The sequence below is a fragment of the Trichechus manatus genome, unplaced genomic scaffold, assembly GCF_000243295.1.
Source record: "Trichechus manatus latirostris isolate Lorelei unplaced genomic scaffold, TriManLat1.0 scaffold00213, whole genome shotgun sequence".
Taxonomy (NCBI): domain Eukaryota; kingdom Metazoa; phylum Chordata; class Mammalia; order Sirenia; family Trichechidae; genus Trichechus; species Trichechus manatus.
Genome location: NW_004444149.1, coordinates 885,294 through 908,581, shown reverse-complemented (window position 1 = coordinate 908,581; position 23,288 = coordinate 885,294). Strand labels below are relative to the sequence as shown.

General features: G+C 49.8%; 3 protein-coding genes across 6 annotated transcripts in view; 1 reads left to right on the top strand and 2 right to left on the bottom strand.

The window, feature by feature from the left end:
* The window catches only part of SMG5 (SMG5 nonsense mediated mRNA decay factor), a 28,663-nt gene extending 19,795 nt beyond the window's left edge, over window positions 1-8,868 (bottom strand). The window contains exons 1-5 of the mRNA XM_004388485.2: window positions 8,712-8,868; window positions 4,918-5,016; window positions 4,273-4,396; window positions 3,714-3,870; window positions 233-322 (exon numbers count right to left, since the gene is read on the bottom strand). Of these exons, the coding sequence (XP_004388542.1) occupies window positions 233-322; window positions 3,714-3,870; window positions 4,273-4,396; window positions 4,918-5,016; window positions 8,712-8,785 (544 nt within the window). The 5' untranslated portion in view covers window positions 8,786-8,868. The remainder of the gene's footprint in view (window positions 1-232; window positions 323-3,713; window positions 3,871-4,272; window positions 4,397-4,917; window positions 5,017-8,711) is intronic.
* A 2,409-nt stretch (window positions 8,869-11,277) lies between these two features.
* Window positions 11,278-16,167, top strand: TMEM79 (transmembrane protein 79). The gene is made up of 3 exons (XM_004388484.1): window positions 11,278-12,010; window positions 12,314-12,527; window positions 15,954-16,167. Exons 1-3 carry the CDS (start codon window positions 11,278-11,280, stop codon window positions 16,165-16,167), a joined length of 1,161 nt encoding a protein of 386 aa, XP_004388541.1.
* Window positions 16,168-17,491: 1,324 nt separating this feature from the next.
* Window positions 17,492-20,314, bottom strand: GLMP (glycosylated lysosomal membrane protein). 4 transcript variants are annotated; one of them, XM_004388616.2, is made up of 6 exons: window positions 20,150-20,314; window positions 19,374-19,631; window positions 19,006-19,206; window positions 18,675-18,893; window positions 17,934-18,190; window positions 17,492-17,821 (listed from the first exon to the last, which is right to left on the bottom strand). In XM_004388616.2, exons 1-6 carry the CDS (start codon window positions 20,267-20,269, stop codon window positions 17,656-17,658), a joined length of 1,221 nt encoding a protein of 406 aa, XP_004388673.1. In that variant the 5' UTR covers window positions 20,270-20,314; the 3' UTR covers window positions 17,492-17,655. The 4 variants fall into 4 exon arrangements, with proteins under 4 accessions (XP_004388673.1, XP_023598373.1, XP_023598375.1 ...); XM_023742605.1 differs by having other exon boundaries at window positions 17,934-18,043; XM_023742607.1 differs by lacking the exon at window positions 17,934-18,190.
* Window positions 20,315-23,288: the final 2,974 nt, after the last annotated feature.

Sequence of the window (23,288 nt, the reverse complement as noted above, 5' to 3'; positions counted from 1 at the left end):
TTCACATCCTGACTTTCATATTGTCCTTCTTCCCACATTCACTGCTCCTCTCTGACTCATGAAGGCAACGAAAAGAAGGGATGATTTTAAGCAGACTGGAGGGAAAAAGTGATCGAGAGACCACGTGACTCCTCCTGCTCTCCAGTCACATGAAGGGTGGTACCAACAACTGAAGCAGTCTGGGCTTGCTCTGTAGTCCACAAGAGAGAAAAGGAAAGATGCAGATTCTTACACAAATCCCCCAGGTACACTAGACATCGGTGGCATGCCATCTGTGCCCAATCCATCTCCTTCCCTGAGGCAGACACTGGCTTCTTGCATCCTGAGAGAGAAACAAAGAGAGATTTATGAGCCCGTTCCTCTGCCCCCTACCTGTGGGGAAACACCTTTCCTAAGTGGAGACAGGAGACTGAGAATCCAGGTTCAGCCTTGGAACACTGTCTCATGGAGCAGAAAAGACACATCCAGGACATAGGTGGGGACACAGAAGCTACAGACGGAATTCATTCACAGGACAGGAAGACACTGGAAGAGGAGAGCTAGGGCCCTTAACATAGGACAGCTCTCTGGGGGAAGGTCATATAAAAGGTCATCACGGGAAGGCTTCTAGAAAGGACACAGAGGTGAGGCTCAAGTGTTAGGAATGTCACAGGTGCCTTGGGTAGAAGCAACCCACATGAAGATAAAAGGTTTAGGTAAAGGCGGGAAACTAACTTGCCAGGAAGAACAGAATCTGAATGAGGCCAAGGCAAACACTCCCGGCCTCTGCCTAGTGGAAGAGGTCCATGGAAAAGAAGAAGGTGCATGGAGGGTCTGCCCATGGAGACAAGGTGAGCTTGCCTTGCCCAAGGAGACTGGTGGTGGTCAAACCCAAACACGCCTGAACTCTCGTCTCTCCTTTCAGCCACGTTTTTCAGTTCAGACGGCTTGAGCTCTTTGGGAGGCAGTTTTCCCGTGTCCCAGGTACTCTTCTAGGTTTTTTTTTTTTTTTAACTGTGCTTTAGATGAAGGTTTACAGAGCAAATTAGTTTCTCATTAAACAATTAATACACATAATGTTTTGTGATATTGGTTGCCAACCCTGCGATGTGTCAACACTCTCTCCATCTCGACCTTGGGCTCCCCTTTTCCATTCCTCCAGCTTTCCTGTCCCTTCTGCCTTCTTGTCCTTGCCCCTGAGCTGATGTGCCTATTTAGTCTCATATACACTGTTGAGCTATGTGTATTATTGTTTTATGGGCCTGTCTAATCTTTAGCTGAAGGGTGAACCTCAGTAGTGACTTCACTACTGAGTTAAAAGGGTGTCCCAGGGCCATACTCTCGGGGTTTCTCCAGTCTCTGTCAGACCAATAAGTCTGGTTTTTTGAGTTATAATTTTGTTCTACATTTTTCTCCAGCTCTGTCCAGGACCCGCTATTGTGATCCCTGTCAGCAGTCAGTGGTGGTAGGCGGGCACTATCCAGCTGTACTGGACTCATTCTGGTGCAGGAGATGGTAGTTGTGGTCCATTAGTTCTTTGGACCAATCTTTCCCTTGTATCTTTGGTTTTCTTTATTCTCCCTTGCTCCAGATGGGGTAGGAGCAGAGAAGTATCTTAGATGGCTGTTCACAAGCTTTTACAACCCCAGATGCTACTCACAAAAGTAGGATGCAGAACATTTTCTTTATAATCTATGTTATGCCAATAAAGCTAGATGTCCCCCACGTTCTAAGTTGTTTACAATATTAACTTAATCAACCCTCACAGCAGCCCAGGAGATAAATACTATTATCACTCCCACTTCACAGTTGAGAAAATCAAGACCACACAGCGGTGAGCCGCAGAGCCAGGATTCAGAAGGCAGTCTGGTTCCAGAGACCTTCCTCTTAACCACTCCACCACGTGGCCTCTCTCCTGGTTGTGAAGCTCCCCCTCTGAAAAGCCCTTCCTGGGGCTTTCTATAGCGACACCTCTGAGCTGGCGGATTGGAGAGAGCAGTAATGAAGACAAGACCATCAGAGCGGAGGGAGGCCAAGAGGGGGACCAAAGAAAGTGGTCTGGGGAATTAGCTTTTGGAATTAAGGGGTTTTAACCTTATTTTCAGACTGCTGACCCCTCTGGCCATCTGATAAAGCCTATGGACACGACCTCAGAATAATATTTGGTTTTAAAATAATGTTTTTACATGCAAAATATACATAGGGATACAAAGAAAACCAATTATATTGAGAAAGTTATCATTTTCTTCACTGTCTGCTAGAGTAGCATACTCTCCCTTATTAATGCATTAAATAATTATCTAATTGCAACCAATGTCACAAAACAATACGTATATAGATTTCTGAATGAGAGACAAACTTGCACTGTAATCTTTCACCTGAAGTACAATAAAATTTTAGAAAAAGATCCAGTGGAGGGTCTAATAACTACAGGTAGTCCCAGACTTACGACACATTCGAGTTACGACGAACTGCACTTAAACAACCGCCTGTTCTTTTTTAACATCTTATAGTTAGTAAGACGTTGCAGTGCATACTTTGCTGACGTTATTTTCAGATGTTCACTCGCAGATGTTCACTTTTAGGATTTACTGTTCAAAACACTGCAGGATTTATAAAGATACTGACAATAAAAGGCAATAATAGTAACCTAAAAAAAAATGAAATATTCATCTTACATCAGAACCAGCTTACGACTGTGACACCTGAACAGAACCCTGTCGTTAAGTCGAGGACTACCTGTACTGTAATTCCAGGGTGGTAATGAGTGTAAAATGTATTTCAAAATATCTCTAATCACTGTAATACGATATGAAAATATCAGTGACTCTATTGCTGACAAAGTGACAGGTCTGCTAATATGACTATGGTTCTTATTTACATCTATAATTACATTTATAATTAACTCTCAGTCAGAGGTCAGTAAAATTATAATTTTTTCTCCATCCAAGTTACTGGATGCTTTGAATTCTATCCACAGAGCCTATGGGGAGCCGACGACCCCAGGTGTGAAACACCTGCTTTACAGGCTGCATCACGGCCACCCCAGAAGCAGATGCTCTGCTTCTGACCAGAGAATGCTTACATGGCGGTGACAAGGACACAACTTCCATCCCTGACCCAGAAAATCAGTGTCCTGGTGAGGGTACAGGCACGGGCTAACAAGGCGGAAGAGGCAGAGGGCAAGAGCTGGGGGAAGAACCTCTAAACGTGGCTAAACTAAAGAGAAAACTACCAACTAGAAAAGGAGATAAAACTATGGCCACCACTTCCTCCGCTGGCAGAAAAGGGGTCTGCACCATCTTAGACAATGTCCACAATTCTCCCAACACTTCAAAAAATTTCAGTATGTTCATCGAACACTGGGAAACAAGCTCTACGGCGAAAAGCAACCGTGCTGGCCAAATTCACCTGAGAAAAGAGCTGGGAGAAAAGAAGTGCTATTCATACTATCTTCCAGCACCAGATCTACTCTAGATCATCCTGTCCCTCCCCTGACTCTGCATCAACCTGCAATCACAGACCAACCGAAAGCTCCCTCTTCCCTTAAGATCTTTACTCTAACGGCATATGCTTGTTTGGACAAATCAGAACTTCATGAACCATTTGTAGGTCTTGCTAGAATACTCTCTGCCTAGCTGGGTCACAAACTACACAAACACTGAGAAATGAGAAGGCCAGAGGCGGAGGCGTGTGACTCTGTTCCTCAAGCCCACCTTTCAGGTTTCACTGACCTATGAGGGGGTCGGTGACATGGGTCCAGTCGATGCAGCATTGCAGTTCAAGCTGGTAGTGGGACTGGATATAGAGAAGGAGATGCTGGTAGAAGCCAATACCAGCAACCAGGTGTGTCCTGTAGGCACATTCCAAGGTGCTCCGGCTGTGGATGTGCTGGAGAGTGGGAAGGGGAAGGAGATGGCTAAGCAACAGGCACAGAGTACCACTCTCCCCTCCCATGCTGTCCATCTCATTGAGGAAATCAACTTACAGCCACCTTCTTAACTCTAGAACATCACCCACATCTCCTCTCATTCACACGTTACCCCCACATCTCCTCTCACTCACACGTTACCCCCACATCCTCAGACCTACCTCTCTGCTCTCCCCATCTGGGACCACGCTCCCCTCCTTCTCCAATGATAATCAGGCCTGCCTCCCTGCCTCCTCTCTGCCATCTTGTCCTTGGCTTCTCTACCTCTGACCATGCTCTGGCCCACTTTCTAGCTGTCTCTTCCGTCCTTAGCTTCCCCTCTTTAGACAAGTTCCTTCCCAAGTTCTAGAACCTTCTCTTACCTTTTTGTTAGTCTTGATAAGCTGAATAACTTCATAGTATACCTTTCTCCATAGCAGCTCCTCAGCCTTCCTCCCATAGTCCACTGGGTGCAGGAACATAAGCTTGACGCAGAGCTCACGCAGCCTGGGAGGGTGTAGAGAAGCATGAAAGAGACTGTTTGTCTCTTGGTAGGGGACACAGGGACTGAGGGCAGTGAGGCATCTGCCAATACACCCACCCACAAATCTCTGGGCCTCCTGAAAGACACCAAGAGGTCAATATGACCCAGGAGAACCGAACTCCAAGAAGGCAGTGGGAGCCCCAAAGGGTAGAGGCAGGAGGCAATAAACATTTTAATAATCTTCATTTTCTTCCCCTGCACCTTTCTCTCCTTTTTGTCCCTTCTTTCTTTCCCTTCATTATGTAGTATGGCCAATTCCCACAACTCAACTGCTATTCTTGTGGTACCAGTCTATTAGATGTAGAAGCTGCAGATGGACTGACGGATCCTACCACCCCTCCTAGAAAGGCCAGAGAATTTACAGCCATCATGATACCCTGAGGTCAGGAGGTTAAGAGAACAAGGGTCTACATCTGACAGGGTCTCAGGTGGAGAGCAGCAGGGAAACAGTAAGGATGTGGGGAGTTTAGAGTCTCCAGCTTACTTGTTCCTCAGGCTAATGTTCTCTGGTTTGAACACTTCTTGATAAGCGGTTTTGTTGCAAAGGATGAGGTCAAGTCGATGCACAGCCTCCACCACAGCCCTGCAGGGAAAGACAGGCAAACAGCCCTTGAGCCATATGCATGGTACACAGGACACCAGGACACTGATTCTGGAGGAAAAGCTAAAGAATAAGGGGTGGAGAAACTAGGAGAAGGCGGCAGGCTGAGCACTGGACAAAACAAGATGAACAAGGTCTCCATCCTGACCCGGCAGCCTCCCCGATACTCCCCGCGGAGGGGGGCGGTACTACTAGCATTCAGTGAACAGAGGCCAGAGATACTGCTAAATACCCTACCATGCACAGGAGCACCCTCCACAACAGAGTTACCCGCTGAATGTCAACAGTGTCAAGCTAGAGAAACTATGTAACACAGACTCACCCCACGGAAAGAGCACAGGCTGTGGTACCAGGGAGAAAATCCAGGGACTGAACCCTGGCTGTGTCTTACCAGCTCTGTGACTTTGGGCAAATCACCTAACCTCTTTAAGCCTTAGTTACCACATCAATAAAAATGGAAATAACAGCAGCTACCTTGGAGGCCAGCTGTGAAGATAAAATAATTCATATACAGCATTGGTAGACAATAGACATCCAATAAATAATGCTGGAATGAGTGAATCATTATTATGCAAGGGGTTATTATCTGACATAAACGAGAGGCACCCCTAGTATAAAATTCTGCTTTGAAATAGTGGGGCATGGAAAAGCAGGAGGGGACTCCTGAGCTGCTTAGTTGTAAAGTGGACCATCCATTTCACCTCTCTACCTAGTCTCCTGGATTCTACTAAAGGAACTGTTTGTTTAGCATACTGTCAAGAGTGCAGGCTCTGGAATCAGACCGCGTGGGTTCAAATCCTGGCTCTGTTTCTTACCAGCTAAGTGGTCCTGGGCAAAATATCTAACTTCCTTATCTTTCAGTTCCCCCATCTATAAAATGTGGGTAATAGCATCATCTAGCTTGTAAGGATTACATTAGCTAATCTACAAAAAGCACTCAAAACAGCGCGTGGCAGATAGTAACTGCCCAGTGAGTGTTAGTCTCCATCCTTCCAAGGCTGAGACGGAAACTCCGGACACTGAGAAGTCAGTCTGTCATCACAGCAAATAAAGGCCAAGGAAAGTCTACAATGGATGGTCAAAAAGTCCCAGAAGTAGGTGACGTCTCTACAAGGGTACAACCAAGAAGATGACAGGCAGCAATGGGTGAATCAGGCACAGCTGTGGAAACAAAACAATCAAAAAACTGCGAGTGATGCTTCCCAAAACAAACCAGGCTGTGCTCCTGGGAAGAGGTGGCTTAGGTGGTACACCACGAAAAGCTGTCCTATGATGGACAAAGTGACCACCAGTGCTCAGCTGAGTGGGTGGGACAGTAAGCAACGCCTTCTCACAGGCAATCTGAGAGCTCAGCATTTCTCCAAAAACCTTCTGGGCTGCCTAGAGATGGCAGCCAAGCCCTCTTAGCCAGCCTGGCCCTCAATGCCAGGGGCAGCGTCGGGCAGTCATGAGTGATTTCCGCCATGCCAGCTTAGTCTCCAGGGCAGGGCTTCTCAACCTCAATGCCATGCAAAGGTGCTGGTGTTGTGTGTGTGTGTGTGTGTTTCTGGAGAGGCTCCAGAGCTCTCCTTAGATTCTCAATCCAAAAACGATTAATAATCATTACTCTAGGAAGTTCTAATTGCAAGCTCTCAAATGTGAGAGGGCTCAGCACTCTTTCCCCACTCAGCATCAGACCACAAGCTCCTTCCACTAAATTGTTTAGATCAGAAACTAGTCTTGTGACTCATTTACTACTATAATCCCAGGCCTAGCACAGTGTTAAAAATTTTTTTTTTTAAATGTTTAAAAAAGAAACAATTGGTCTAATCAATTAATTGATGCCAGAGTCCTGGTGGTGCAGTGGTTAAGGGCTCAGGCTGCTCCTTGGAAACCCTATGGGGCAGTTCTACTCTGTCCTATAGGGTCACTATGAATCGGAAACGACTTGACAGCAAGGGGTTTTTCGGTTTTATCCACTCTAGGATCCCTTCTTCTGTTGCCTTTTCTTCTGAGTGCTTAAAACATTTCAGAATTTTATTTGCATAAACAGGTTGTGGGAATTTCCCACATTTACTGGAGTTTTGAGTGGCAGCTTCACAGTCTAACAACACATTTATCTTGGGCAGAGAAGTCAGATCTTCCTTTCCCAGTTTCCTTCTACCCATCACTCTTGCTATAATGCTAAAAACAGAGACTGGCTGCGTCAAATTTCCACACTGCTCAAAGCCAACAACACCCAACTGCAGGTGGAGACACTCACGTGCACACGTGGAATACCACATGCACAAACACACCAGCTTAAGTCAGCTGAGACCTGTGAAGGTAGTGGCTTGAGAAAGAACTAGATTTGAGAATGACAAGAAAGACGACCGGAGCCATCCCCCAAAGCTGGAGACTAGTAAGGAATGTTGCAGACACTGCCCACGCTCTGTCTGACAGGCAGGGCTGACACTCGGCAGCATGACGAGGCACACATGCCACTCCCAGCTAACTCTTTACTCCCCTGGGGACCGCTTGGGGCAGCCCACAGTGGGAGCCCAGGGGCTGCTGGATTGGATCCCTTTTCTATTTTTGGAGCAGCCTATGCTCCCCTCTGCCTTCTGGCTTCCAAAGCCAGAGCAGGCAGGATGCCTGCTCAGGGGAGAAAAGACAACAAGCTCTTCACTCTTTCACTGCCAAGATGGGGGCCAAGGCTCTGAAGGTAGTTTCCTCATGCAAACACCCCTGTTCCATATTGCCTGAGGTAAATGAAAACCCCAAGCTCTTCTCCCTCACGAGGGCATAAAACTGAACTCATTCTCTATGCTTCATCCTATTCTGATCCAGTTCTGGGGCCCATGTTCCAGCTCTTTTGCCCCCCAAATCCTCAACCCAAGGTGGGAAAAGGTCATACTGGCCTGTTCCTAACAGGGCTGAAGGGTGAAAATGAGACTTGAGTGTGGGTAGTGCCCTGGAAATCAGAAACCCAGGAATGGAAGTTGCCTGGCAAGAGACGGCAGTCATGAGGCTGGGAGAAACGCAGGACTCAGGAGTCCCCAAGTGCCCTGAAGTGGGCTCCCATATCTAAAGAACGCCGTGAACCCTAAGTCCTTCATAGCCCTTCCTGTCCAACACAACTAGCTTTCCAGATGCTTCTCATTCAGACTCCCAACAATTTAGGGTCATAAATGGCTTCAAGAGCTTATCCAATCTGAATCACTCCTTTTAAGGACAAGGAAACTGAGACTCAAGGTCACACAGTCAGAAAATGGCAAAGCAATGACCTGAACCTGGCTCTCTTGAGTCCGAGGCTTTTCCCTGCTAAGCCCTACTCGCAGGAATCCCCCCACGGGGTTCTAAGCACCGTTCCCTTCCGGGTTTTTCTCTATCTGTGGCCCCACCCTCACCTTCCCAAACCTTCCAGCCCCAATTCCCATCCTCTGACGACAAATCCGCAAAGCTCAGTGCCCGCCCCAAGTTCACTGCGGCGGAGATGCCTCCACGTGCTTCCCTCCAAACCTCCCACCCACCCAATTCCTCCCTTCAGCTCCATCCCGGTTACCGAGCCCCGCCCCTCCTGCTCCCTCCAAAATTGCACCCTCCTCCCTCGCCCGCACCTCAGCCCGGCACCTAGCCCCCGCCCGCCCGGGAGACCCCGCCCCTCGCTGTCCCCCGACTTTCCTCGGCTGCTGCACTCACGCCCCAGCCCCTCTCACCGGTAAAGCCGCTTAGTGTGGAGGACCTTTGCTTCGGGCTCGCTGCTCTCCCCTGTCGGGGGGCCTTGGCTCATCGTGCCCGGGTCCGGGGATGGCTCCCGGTCACAGGCCCCCACCACCCACCGCCACCGCCACCATTGCCGTGTCCGGCCGTAGCCGCAGCCGCCACCGCCGCCGGCCCTGCTCGGCCGCCATCGCTGTAAGGAGGCTGCCCGCGACAGCTCCTCCTCCGCCTGCCAAATCTCGCGATATCAGTCGGTCGCACCGTTGTAAGCCAGTGGCCGGCTGCTGCCAAATCTCGCGAAACTCGTTTTCCCTCCCGGGAAGTTGCCAGAACTAACTCTGGGCAGCATGGCCTCTTTCCGGCTTCTCCAAGCGCTTGCGAAAAACTTTATTGACAAAGCTTCCAGAGAACGGACAGTGGACTGAGTGAGGGGGGCTGAAGCTAAACTGGATCCGGGCAGGAGAGCTCACAGCTAGTAGCGTCCCAGTGGTCATTTGGTCCATTCTTCTGCTTCTCATCCCCCTCCCCATTTGAGCCCAGCGTCTTTCAGCTTACTGGTTAGAGTGACTCCAATTCTCCCTTTTTTCCATAATTTAAAAAAAATTAAAAAGTTAAAATTTTCTTGGAAAGGGCCGAGCATCATATAGGAGTAAGGCCTGGTAAGACAGGGCTTTTGTGTAAGCACCTTGCCCTTCAGCTCCACCTCCCAAAGATTTCCACCTTGCATCTCTCTCTCATACTAGCCCAGCAAACATTTATTGAATACTTGCTGTCTTCCAGCCACCGTGCTGGGGGCACAAAGATGAGCAAGCTAGACACTGACTCTGCCTGCCGTTCAAATGCCTTTAAGGAATAAGATCGTACAGGAATGAGAAGCCACCCTCTCTCGCACTCCCTCACATTGGAAGGATCACCTGCTATCTAGCATGGATTCCTTTTGCTCTCTTAACCTTAATAAGTTAAAAAGCAAGGTGTTCCTGGGCCTGTTTACAGGTTGTAATAGGAACATAATTCCCCTTCCACCACTATGCTCTTGGCTTCAGCCACCGAACATTCCTTCTGCTCCTGAACTAAGTCCTTCCTACCTGTTGGCCTTTCCCTTGCTGTTCCTCTGCCTAGAACGCTCACACTCCTGATTTCCCGTCAAGTCTCGGCTCACATGTCACCCTGTCAAAGAGGTTTTCCTTACTGAGATTGTCTTATTGACTTAGTTGCTTGGCTTTTTTATTATCTATCACCCCGATAGAACATAAGCTCCTCAAGGACAAGGACCTTGCCTGTCACCTTGTTCTCTTCTGGGTCAGTACCTAGAATAGTGCCTAGCTAATAATAGTTCAAAAACTATTTATTGAATGAATAAATGTAAAAATTCCTCCTCTTTTCTGGGCATTCCAACCTATTCCAAGTACTTGTGGATATACAAAGTCATTTTCCCTCCTCTGCTTTCCTAGCTGGGAGCCCCTACACATCCCATGTGCCTAAAAAATGGGCTCATATCTATGCCCAGCTGCACCCCCACTTTCAGAAAGAATGAAGTCCCTCCTCTATGCTTTTTCTGTCGGCCAATTCAGCCGGGCGGGGCCTGTGCCTTTAATCTGGGCCCCACCTGCTCTGGTCAGACAGGTTTGGAGACACTGGTAAAGAGAGAGAGACGGGCAGAAATACTTGTAGAGCCAGCAGGGAACTGGGCAGCTCCTTCCCAGACGCCGGGACCCTCCACCTGTCTCCAGATGGAAAGTAAGAGGGTGTCATGGGTCCAAATTGCGAGGAGGTATAGGAGGGTCCTTGAGGAGAAGGAGGGAGCAGTGGGGTGGAGAACAAATGGCAGGGTGGGGAGAAAGGCAGGAGCGGAGGCATGGAAAACAGCCATGATTAGACCTGAAAGTTAGGAATGGACAGACCCAGCCCTGCGGAGGTGCATGAGGTGGGCTAGTGAGGCATTTGGAAACTGACCAAATACCCAGATTGGAGCTGAAGGGGCAGGGTGCCCTGGGACGGCTAGCTCCTTAGGACACATTTGTCAGCAAATCACTGGCATCAACTGCCCGGACAGTTCCAAGTGGTGGTCTGCAGGGAGAAGGGCAGGTGGGAAGATGGAGGGGCAGCCTCTCTAGTCACAGGAAGGTCCTTGGTGGAAAGAAGTTCTGGGCAAAGTTCTAGAGACCTCCTCTTTCTCCCATTGCTGGATTAAGGTGGCCATGACCCCAGAGGTTTTGGTGGAGTTGGGTAGAAGGTGTGGGTAGGCTGGCTGAGGCCACAGCTGCCGGGACCTCTGCCCCCCTGACTCACCATCTCCTGCTAGTTTGCATTTGACGTTGAAAGGGAGCCTCCATTTCAGCTGCTCACTTTCCTTCCACCTCCCTCTGTTTCAACACCTTCCTCCACACCGTGTTCTCCTTAAGGTCCCAGAAGGGGCTCAAGCCCATGAGAGGGCTGCCCTAGAGAGTTCCAGTTCTGCCAGTCTGTCCTAAGGGCCATTGGACAGGGGCTCTGATAGAGCTTTCCTCTGCTCCCTCCAGGGTGACACGACCTCATTGTAGACCCCAGAACTGAGGCCTCAGCATGACAGAACCTGAAACCGTAGCCCTGCTGGAAGTGAAAGGGTCCGAGGCTTTGGAAAAGAGCCTACCCCAGGACCTGCTTCCCAATGGCCGGCAGCCAGAAGAGGAAGGTGGGGCTGAGTCCCACAGGGTGGAGTCTTCGGTTGGGTCTCCCATGGCTGAAGAGGGGACTGTGGATGGTCTGGACAGCACAGTGAGTGAAGCTGCCACCTTGCCCTGGGGGAATAGCCCCCAGCCCAGTGCTCCGTTCCTGGACCCCCCTGGCTGGCGGGGCATTGAGCTAGAGCCCATAGAGTCAGAGCCACCCCCTGGGCTAGAGGGGTCACCCGAAGATGATGCGAACCTGCTGCCTGAGAAGGCGGCCCGCACCTTTGTGCCCATCGACCTACAATGTATTGAGTGCCGGCCCCAGGAGGACCTCATCGTGCGCTGTGAGTCAGGCGAGGAGGAGCACCAAGCCTTCCTGCCCACCCGGGCCACCCACCCTGAGCCCCCTGAGTGCAAGTGGGCTGAGGCAGTGGTGAGACCACCTAGCCGGTCCTGCGGGGGCTGTGGGGGCCGTGAGAGGCTGAGGGCCATGGCCTCAGTAGGGGCGGCCCTCATCCTCTTCCCCTGCCTACTGTACGGGGCATACGCCTTCCTGCCCTTCGATGCCCCACGGTTGCCCACCATGAGTTCCCGCCTGATCTACACGCTGCGCTGTGGGGTCTTTGCCACCTTCCCCATCGTGCTCGGTGAGTTCGGGGGCCCTTCAGAAGAAAGGGGACATCTGGGAACTAGACTTGAGGAGGGCAGGGCCTGCTGGTTTGGGGAGCAGGAGGGTTTCCCTTTACTGAGCTGGACCCTCAGGGCCTCCCATGCCCTGCCACCTGCGTGTCCACCCCTCTCAGGACCATCTCAGCCCCCCTGGGTACAACTTCTGCACTTACCTTCTTTGGGGTCTGCGCCCTCCACTGTGAACCCTGCCCCCAGCTTCCTGCCTAAAGCTCCTTCCTTCAGCCTTTCCTGACTCTATGTGCTCCCCACCCCCACCCCAGGGATCTTGGTATATGGGCTGAGCCTGCTGTGCTTTTCCGCCCTACGGCCCTTCGAGGAGCCCCGGCGGGAGGTGGAGATCCACCGGAGATATGTGGCCCAGTCAGTGCAACTCTTCATCCTCTACTTCTTCAACCTGGCTGTGCTTTCCACCTACCTGCCCCAGGACACCCTCAAGCTGCTCCCGCTGCTCACTGGCCTCTTTGCCATCTCCAGGTGAGTTGGGGCTGGGGGTAGAGCATGGGGTGGGGGGGGTGGCAGCAGTGATTCTAGAGGGACAAAGGCATCTGAATGGCTGGAGAACCAGGGACAGGGGTCTTTCTTGATTCTACATCAGCCCAAATGTGCATCCTGGAGCGGCGAGTCCACTTTCTCCCTTGCACCTTCCCTCACCTGGTAGCGGGTAATCAGCTCATATGTCTTCCTATAGGAAGTTGACTTCAGAGACATATATACCAACCTAGAACCTGAAGGGTCTGCAGGCATCATCTAGATCAACCTCTCACCCATCGTAGCCACTCCTCTGTGAGAGTCTGGTCAGGTGGCCATTTGGCCTTTTGTTGAACACCCCCTGAGATAAGGCACTCAGTTCTTTATAAGGCAATCTGTTTCACTTCTTAAAGGTACTAATTGTTAGAAAGGAGCTCTGGTGGCACAATGGTTAAGTGCTCGGTTGCTCCCTGAAAGGTTGGAGGTTCGAACCCACCAGTGCTCGGTGGGAGAAAAGATCTGGTGATCTGCTCCTGTAAAGATTACAGTCTGGGAAACCCAATGGGGCAGTTCCACTCTGTCACACTTGGTCTCTATGAGTCGGAATCAACTCGACAGCACACAACAGTTGTTAGAAGGAGTCCCTGGGTGTTGCAAACAATTTGCACTTGACTACTAATCAAAAGGTCGGTGGTTTGAACCCGCCCAGCGGCACTACGAAAGAAAGGCATGGTGATCTGCTTCCATAAAGATTACAGCCAAGAAAATCCCATGGAGTTCAGTTCTACTATGTAATAATGCATGGAGTTGCCATGAGTTGGAATTGACTTGGTGGCAATGCGTTCATTGTTAGAAAGTTTTTATATTGTGCTGAAAACTGCTGCCCTGACCCTGACCTCTGGAATTGCCAACAACAAATACAGGTATTTGATAACAGCTCTCAAGTCCCCCTAGCTCAACACCCTGCTACCCAATCTGTTTACGAATTGCCCAGGTCCCTTCACTTTCCCAGGTCCTTTCCTCTGGGCAGGAAATTCTCCTGCCTGTCAATGGGGATCCTGTAAGGGTTTGGAAGTTCATGCAAACCGTGGCCACATTAGCTCTCATGGTAGCCTCCATACTCTCCTTTCATTCAGAGTCTGCTGTCCCCTGAAATCCTTAGGGGTTTTCCCCATGTGAACTACTGTTCACCTGGAAGGCACCTTTGAATGTCTGAACCAAACACAGGTCTTTCCATTTTTCTCTAAATACGTTTCTTCTCGTTACTTTCGATATAGGCTTCCAGGTAGCTTTAACTGCTAAAATATTCTTCCTTATATCAAGCTAAAATTTGCCTTCCTGTCACTTCTGATTGTAGTCTAGTGGTCAGCTGTCCCCCCAGTCTCCTGACCCATCATGCGTCCAGTAGATATTTCCCAAGATAAATATGTTCCTGCTCATGTAACTCAACCTCCCATCTCCCTCTTGGGGAATGCTGGTCTCAGGGAGAAGTAGGCTTAAGCAGTAAGAATCATGAGGGAGCTAAAGGAAGACTTAGCGATTATCTGGTCCACACCTCTCATTTCATAGGACCAGAATCCAGGACCCTTCTCTCTTCTATCCAGGGTCCTTTCTTCTCTACCACGGGCAGGTTGCTTTAGTGTTTTGTGCCTGTTCCATCATCTATAAAATGGAGTTGTTGTGAGGACCGAATGAGTTAACCCCTGTAGGGTGCTTACGGCAGTCAGGCACTTGGTCAGGCTTTGATAAATGTGGACTCTTATGCAATGCTGCCTCCTGGTACAGTCCAGAAACAGCAGTTACTTTTCCCTCCCTTTTGCAGGTGAAAAAGCAGAGACATGTCAAATTTTGTAATAAGTGGTCGGTCCTTCGTATGTTAAGAGGATGCTGCTCCCTCAACCCCCACTGAAGGATGTGTATTTTGTTTTTCCAAAAGGGGAAATTTGGCGGCTGACCCATCCTTCTGGGATTCAAGCCCTCTTGAAGGTGGCTTCTCCTCTTTTTTCCTTTGCCCTTTTAAAAGAGAGGAGGCTTGGTTCAAATCACAGCTTTGCTATTTCCCAGATGTATGACCGGTCTTACTTAACCCCTTTGGAGCCTTAGTTTCTTCATCTGCAAAAGAGGAAATAAATATAATGAAATGCACTGTGGATGTAAAAGAATGAGAAAGCTGTTTATGCACTGATATAAAATTATCTCCAAAATATGTTAAGTGAAAGAAAAAAATCAATGCACAGAACAGTGTATATATTATGCTGCCGTACTTCAAAAAGGCAGAAAAGGAAAACAGAAGTCCTTTTGCTCATATGTGCATAAAACATCACTTGAAGCACAAGAAACCATAATACTGGATACCAGAGGCAGAGACTAGGGTGGCTGGGGTCAGCAAAGGTACTATATTCATGGTACCTTTGAATTTGGAACCATGTGAATGTATATTACCCACTCAAAAAAATTTTTTTTTATTATTGTGCTTTAGGTGAATGTTTACAGCTCAGGTTAGTTTCTCATACAAAAATTTATACACATATTGTTATGTGACCCTAGTGCTATCCCTGTAATGTAACTGCACATTCCTCCTTTCCACCCCGGATTTCCCGTGTCCATTCAACCAGCTCCTGACCATCTCTGCCTTCTCATCTCGCCTCTGGACAGGGGGTGCCCATTTAGTCTCATGTATCTATTTGAGTTAAGAAGCACACTCTTCACAAGTATCATTTTATGTCCCATCGTCCAGACTAATCTTTGTCTGAAGAGTTGGCCTCAGGAATGGTTTTAGTTTTGGGCTAACCGAGAGTCCGGGGGTCATGTCTTCCGGGGTCCCTCCAGTTTCAGTCAGACCATTAAGTCTGGTCTTTTTACTAGAATTTGAGTTCTGCACCCCACTTTTCTCCTGCTCCGTCAGGGATTCTCTGTTGTGTTCCCTGTCAGGGCGGTCATTGGTGGTAGCCGGGCACCATCTAGTTCTTCTGGTCTCGGCCTGATGGAGTCTCTGGTTTATGTAGCGCCTTTTGTCTTTTGAGCTAATATTTTCCTTGTGTCTTTGGTGTTCTTCATTCTCCTTTGCTCCAGGTGTGAAAATTTTTTAATTAAAATTTGAAAAATATATAAAAGAGGGGGAGATAAATATACTCATTTCATAGAGATGTGGATAAGTCTAAATTAAATAGTGCACTTAATTAGCACAGTACCTGGCACATCGTAAGTGCATAAACATTGGCTGTTGTTAGAATACCAGCCATACCCACCAGCCCCCTATCTGGCTCCTTCACTATCTGTTCTCCCCACCATCATCCTACGCGCGCTTCCCTCGAGGGTGGTTGTCGTTATTAGCTGATGTCCAGTGGGCCACCGACTCATGGCGACCCTATGCACAACGGGATGGGGCTGTTGTGATCCATACGGCAGTCCGACCCTTTCTTGCCTCCGCAGGCTGATATACTGGCTGACCTTCGCCGTGGGCCGCTCCTTCCGAGGCTTTGGCTATGGCTTAACTTTCCTGCCGCTGCTGGCCATGCTGGTGTGGAACCTGTACTACATGTTCGTGGTGGAGCCCGAGCGCATGCTCACTGCCGCCGAGAGCCGCCTGGACTACCCGGACCACGCCCACTCCGCCTCAGACTACAGGCCCCGCCCCTGGGGCTGAGCCGCTCCGCCCTCTGGTCTCCCGGGCTAGCGGGGTGGGCTTGGCACACTTCTCTGAACGGGTTCAGGGGGCCTGGACTTTGCCCCAGCCCTGGTGCCTCGGAGGGATGAACCCCGCTACTGCCCCAACGGGGGTCCCATGCAATCAGAGCCTGCACCGTCCTCTGCTCTCCCCCGCCGGCACTGCGCTTCACCTTTGAAGCTAGGCACAGTCATGAGGGAGGGATTTAGTTTTCTTGCAGGGAAAGAGATGGCCAACCATGTCCTTTCAGGATGCTGAGGGCACGGGGCGCCGGGAGCGGGGAGGTTTCTTCCTGAGCAGCCTCCCATCACTGCCACACGAAGCTCACTAATGCTGGACTCTGACCCCTCCAGCGGATCCTGCCAAGTAGGTAGCCGAGCCACAGCCACACCTTTGACCATTTCTGTGGCAGCCGTCTAAGCAGAGGGCCTCAAGAAGACTGGAAATACTTCCCATGTCTGAGAACAGAGGCTAGACATGAGATCAGACAGGACTTTCAAGTTTGGTGAAACCTTTCCTAGAGGTCTGGGTTTGGGATGCTCCACAACCAGCCCTCATGGGCCCTTTAGCCTCAGCCAAGACTGTTCTAGTTGTCCCAGCCCAGAGCTGCTGCCTTCTCCCTTCTGACCTACTTAGGCTCCTGTGACTTCCCACCTCTAAACTGCCCAGTCACGCCTCTTGCATGGGAAAAGGAGCAGACAGGGAAATCTGCCTCCCAGGAGCACAGAAGTGACTGTGGTGTGTGTGCTGGTGTATCTGGTGGCTGGGGAGTGGTTGGAAGGCACGGTGGCTGATGTTAACCCAGTGTTTAAGTATGGGTGTGTATGTGTTGGGGGGGACAATAAATTACTACCACAGTCTTTGTTGGTTGTTCCTTTGTATTTGTCCCCCAGTCTCTAGCATCCCTTCCTTGATTCAGACTGTGCAGCAGAAACCTCCCAGCTCCATGTGGTAGAGGGTGGCTGGTCGGAGCCTCTGTCCCATGGAAAGGGGGAGAACAAGGCCCGGTGAGGAAATGGGGCCTTGAATAGAAATGTGCCTTCCACACCCATCTCTGAGCCTGCCTTTCCCTGGAACCAGCCCAAACCAGCCCAATTACACTCATATACTGAGACTGGACCTCTATTAAAAAAAAAAAAAATGTATTTCACCACCTCCAGGGCAGCCAGCCAGTTAGAAGGCCTCTCATTTAGGCCTGTAAGTCCCATCCAGGGGAAATTAGGTGGAGGGGAGGGAGGCAGGGGGGCAACATCAAGGGGACCCTCCCTCTTGCAATAACCCTGTCCTGGCCTCTTCTCCAGGGTATGAAAGAACCCCACCTGGGAGTCCCCACACTGTTAAGGCCTGGCTTTGAGGTTCTGCAGAAAAGCAAGAAGGCCTGCCTGGGAACACCGACCCTCCAACCTCCAGAGGCATGAGGCACAGCAAGGCAGGTCCAGTGACGTCCTTCCAGCTAAAAAGTGGGTCTCAATTTATGGGCTGGTACTCTGAGTACCGCTTGTGCCGCAGCAGCAGAATCAGGCCTCCCCCTAGCAGCATGAGCCCTGGAGCACCCAGGGCCACCGCCATGATGCCCAGGACTAGTGCGGACAAGGTGTCCACCGGAGGAGAGCCTACGCCCAGCAGCATCGACCTAGAGCAAGCAGGGTGAAAAAGAGAGTTAGCAGGCTGAGGACAGGACTGAGAGGCTCAGCTCTCCCCCAGCTCAGTCCCCCAAACCCCTCAGCCCAGGCCCTGGCTCTCACCAGCTGAAGTAGTAGTGGTCCCAGTAGCCGGGGCCTGTGGAAGCCCCAAATGTCAGATTGAAGGCACAGAAGTTGGTCTGGGACCCAAAGAAGGCCCGGACGATGGGTGACTGGGGGAGGGGGTATTCCAAGGTAGGGTGAAGTGGGGATACTTGGCAGGGCAGGGCTGACTCGCGGCCCCGCTGCTTCTGGGAGAAAGCCACTGGTCGCCACTGCATGAAGCCTGAGGGGAGGGCATCCCACAGCAGCTGGTCCAACTAGGGAGGACGACAAGGCAGAGTGAGGAGGATCGACCCTTTCTGCCCCTACCCTCTCCCAATCTCCATCAGTCACTGGTAGCAACAGGCAGTGTGCTAGGGGAAGCAGGAGTCTGAGTCCTAGGCCCGGTTCTAGAACCGACAGGCTGTGCGCTAGGGCTTCATCTCTGCTCTGTAGAGAGGAGGAGGTGGACTGGATGAACACCGAGTCCTTTCTAGCTCTGACATCCTGCAAGTCTGCACTCAGCTCCTTCCTCTGAGGCCTCTGCAGATCCCTACCTGCCAGAGCACAAGTCACACGGCACTGCCTTCAGCCTGTCTCCTCCACCGTGGGCAGAGACTGGGCACATTCATTAGCACAGTGCCCAGCACTTACAGGAGCTGTATAAGCGTTGCTGAATGTTAAACGGCTGAATGACTCCGAGGTCCTAATGGGGTGCCACCTACATTCCCCACCCATGTACCTCTCCACTGGAAGCCTGACCTGGAAGACAGCAGGTGTGTATTCATCGTCAATAGAAAGCTGCTCCTGCACTGAGGGGCAGTCAGGGCCCTGGCTCAAGGTGGCTACCTCCAGCCCAAACAGGGAGCGGTTTCCCCGGGGAGAGGCCCCACACAGGGCCACCTCCAGCTGGCAGGTGTCTGCTGTGTGCAGGAGGCGAGGGGGTTGGATTGGTCGGCCGGATCCTGAAAAGGCCTGGACCTAGAATGGAGGAGGCATAGGACATGTGGGAAGCAGATGAATGCCTGTACTTGAGGGCCATCCCCATCATGAAAACAAGCCTTGAATTCCTTCTGATTCCTCACATCCTTACCCTGAAGGCCAAGCTGCCGTTGGCAAAAGCGTTGGTAGGGTCGTGCATGGGGTGGCCTCGAAATGTGGCGCTCAGGGTGGCAGGATCCAATGAGTCAGTGATATTGTTCCAGGAAAACTCAGCCAAAGGGTACGGGGGATACGGTTTCCCTGGGAACTTTGCTGCCACATCGGACACATTCGTGCTGTCAAACTCAAACAGCTGGAGGACAGGGGTGGGACAGGACTGGACTAGCCTGGGTCCAGCTTTCTCCTGGGGCATCACCCACCCCACTCATTGGTCCCACCCCCAGTCTTCAGCTCCTCCCCCAGATTAGGATGAACCCTCTCCTCTGTGACTCTTCCCCTTGGTTCCCCCAACCTCCTCACCCTGGTAAAGACAAGGGCAGAAGAAAACTGGATGCTGTCCTTGGGGAGTACCATCAGGCCCTCATCAGGCTCAGGGGACAGCAGGCAGCTCCAGTTGACCACCAGGGAGCTGTGGGGGGTGTTGGTGGCCACCAGCAGGACTGCTGGAGGCCCCAAGCTGCTCCACACATAGTGCAGCGTGGAGTTGGTGCCCACTGCCCGGATATGTAGCAAGTTCTGGGGGGACCCCAGCCAGCCAGGGATGACCTCCAGAGATACCTGGAACAAGGAGCAGTGTAAATGAGGGAGGGTCGAGGGAACGGGATCAGGTAGAAACACAGGGCAAAGAAGAAGCTTGGGGGAGGGGGACTTGGGAAATGCTGGGGAAGGGTGGGACCTCGGGGACCTAGGCAAGAGGCTTGGGTGAGGGAGCTAGGGGAATCGTGGGGGAGGGGGCAGAGGTGAGTTGGAGGAATTGAGGGTACAGCCAGAACTGCCCTGACCCTGGGGGGAGATCAGGGCACAGAGCTATGAGGAAGGAAAAAATCCAACACTGGCCTGGACCTGGTTCAGCCAGAGCTGAGTCAGAGCCCAGACTTCACTTGAAGACAGGAAGCCCTCACATCCACCCTACTCCACAATTTCTTCCTTTACCCCGGCTACCTCCCCTCTCCCCAGATGGAAGACTCCTTCCCTTTGCAGCCAGGCCCCCACCTCTCAATTGCCCCATGTTCCAGCCACCCCGCAAAGGTAGCATTTCCTGAAACCTCTGCAGCTCCTCGCCACGGAGCCCTCACCTGGCGGGTCTCCTCTCCCAGCAGACCAAACGGGGCTGCAGACAGAAGCAGGCTCAGGAGAAGCATGGGGCTGGGGGCGCAGCGCCCCCAAGCCCACCTGGGCTCCCCACAGCCGCACATGCAGCACAGCTTCCGAACCCGCACCGGAAAGTCAAGTGACTTGGATTCAGCTGATCACTTTAAAGGGCGGAGCCACTATACCAGTTCTTAAAGAGACCGCCTCCCTTAACCCAGGTTTCAGCTTGAATTAGAATACAATTAGAATGATTGCGAGTTCGCCTTCCCTGACTGGGCTGGCAAGCGAGACATCCCAGATTAGATATGTGGATGTACTCCTATCCTCTCCAACCCAGCTGGTCCCACTGAACAGTTGCCTATAGTGGGCATGTCTGGATTCAAGATCCACATGGGATTCCAATAAAATTCCATGGGAGAGGTAGCGCACCCCAGAGGGCACTTTTTGTCTGTCTAATATTTACTGGGCTCCCAAGTATGCAGGTTCCTGTCCAGGAAGAATTAACAATTTTATTGTGGAGAAAATATACCTAAAAAAATAGGATATGACAGCAACACATGTATTTGTCAAAAGAGGAAGGAGTTCACATCCGGCTGAAGGAATGCACACGTTTTGTTGTGTTTGTTTTTTTGCTTGCTTTAAAATTAAAATTTGACTAATATATGTACAAAATTCAATAGGTACCAGAGAGTATCATTTTTATTCTCCAGCAGCCTGGTTACTCCTCCAACAGAAAAATTACCAGTTTCTTACGTATCCTTCCAAAGATATTCTAGGCATACTAAAGAATATGCATATGAAATACTGCACAATGATGGCACCCAAACCCTGTTTTGCAGTTTTGCTTTTTCAATTAATGTATTGAGGACTGTTCCATATCAATACACTTGGAGCTACCTTATTCTCCACGTTGATTGCAGGGAGATGTTCTAGGGATATATCTAACCAGAACCTCGTTGATTGTTTCCATTATTTTGCTATGGCAAACAATGGTAGAAGAAATAGCCCTCCTTGTATATACAGCATTTCATGTATTTGTACCCAAACCCATAGGAAAGCTACCCAGGAGCAGCACTACTGTATCAAATGGCTCTCTATATGAGGTTTACCAACTGAAACTCAGATAGTGCTTTTTTTTTTTAATTCTTATAGTTTAAGTGAAAGTTTACAATTCAAGTCAGTATCTCATTCAAAAATTCATACATACACAGTTATGTGACCCCAATTGCTCCCCCTGTATTGCGACAGAACACTCCTCCTTTCCACCCAATTTCCTGCATCCATTCAATAAGCTCCTAACACTCTCTGCCTTCTCATGTCACCTCCAGACAGAAGCAGCCCGTTTAGTCTCATGTATCTACTTCGAGCTAAGAAGCACACTCTTCACGAGTATCATTTTATGTCCCACAGTCCAGTCCAATCTTTGTCTGAAGAGTTGGCCTTGGCAATTGTTTTAGTTCTGGGTTGACAGAGAGTCCGGGGGCCATGCTTTCCAGGGTTCCTCCAGTCTCAGTCAGACCATTAAGTCCGGTCTTCTTAATAGAATTTGAGTTCTGCACCCCACCTTTCTCCTCCATCAGGGACTTTCTGTTGTGTTCCCTGTCAAGGCAGTCATTGGTGGTAGTCGGGCACCACCTAGGTCTTCTGGTCTCAGACTGATGAAGTCTCTGGTTTATGTGGCCCTTTCTATTGGGCTAATACTTTGTGTCTTTGGTGTTCTTCATTCTCCTTTACGCCAGGTGGTTGGGACCAGTTGATGCATCTTAGATGGCTGCTTGCTAGCTTCTAAGACCCCAGACATCACTCACCAAAGTAGGATGTAGAACATTTTCTTAATAAACTTTGTTATGCCAGTTGACCTAGATGTCCCCTGAAAGAGTGGTCCCCAGACCCCCACCCCTGCTACTCTGTCCCTCAAAGTGTTTGATTGTATTCAGGAAACTTCTTAGCTTTGGTTTAGTCCAGTTGTGCTGACTTCCCCTGTAGTGTGTGCTGTCCTTCACCTCACCTAAGATAATTCTTGTCTACTGTCTAGTTAGTGAATAACCCCCACCCTCCCTCCCCACCCTCGTAACTATCAAAGAATATTTTCTTTTGCATTTAAACCTTTTCTTGAGTTCTTATAATAGTGGTCTTATACAATATTTGTCCTTTTGTGATTGACTAAATTCCCTCAGCATAATGCCCTCCAAATTCCTCCATGTTATGTTTCACTGGTTCATCGTTGTTCTTTATTGTTGCATAGTATTCCTTTGGGTGAATATATACCATAATTTGTTTATCCATTCATCCATTGATGGGCACCTAGATTGTTTTAATCTTTTTGCTATCGTGAACAGTGCTGCAATGAACATGGGTGTGCATATTTATCTATTCGTGTGATGGCTCTTATTTCTCTAGGATATATTCCAAGGAGTGGGATTGCTGGATCGTATGATACTTCTATGACTAGCTTTTTAAGAAAGCGCCAAATCGATTCCCAAAGTTGTTGTGCCATTTTACTTTCCCACCAACAGGGTATAGGTGTTCCAGTCTCTCCAAAACCTCTCCAACATTTATTATTTTGTTTTTTGGATTAATGCTAGCCTCGTTGGGGTGAGATGGTATCTCATTGTAGTTTTGATTTGCATTTCTCTAATGGCTAATGATCGTGGGCATTTCTTCACGTGTCTGTTAGCTGCCTCAATGTCTTCCTTGGCGAAGTGCCTGTTCATACCCTTTGCCCATTTTTCAATTGGGTTATTTGTCTTGTTGAGGTTTTGCAGGTCTTGTAGATTTTGCAGATTAGACACTGATCGGATTTGCTGTAGCCAAAATTTTTTTCCCAGTCTGTAGGTTGTCTTTTGACTCTTCTGGTCAAGTGTTTTGATGAGCTTAAGTGTTTGATTTTTAGGAGTCCCCAGTTATCTAGTCTCTCTTCTGGTGCTTGTGTGTTGTTATTTATGGTTCCTATTCTGTTCATGCTATGTATTATGATTCCTAGCGTTGTCCCTATTTTTTCTTTCATGATCTTCACCGTTATCAATTTTATATTGAGGTCTTTGATCCATTTTGAGTTAGTTTTTGTGCATGGTGTGAGGTATGGATCTTGTTTCAGTTTTTTGCAGATGGATATCCAGTTAT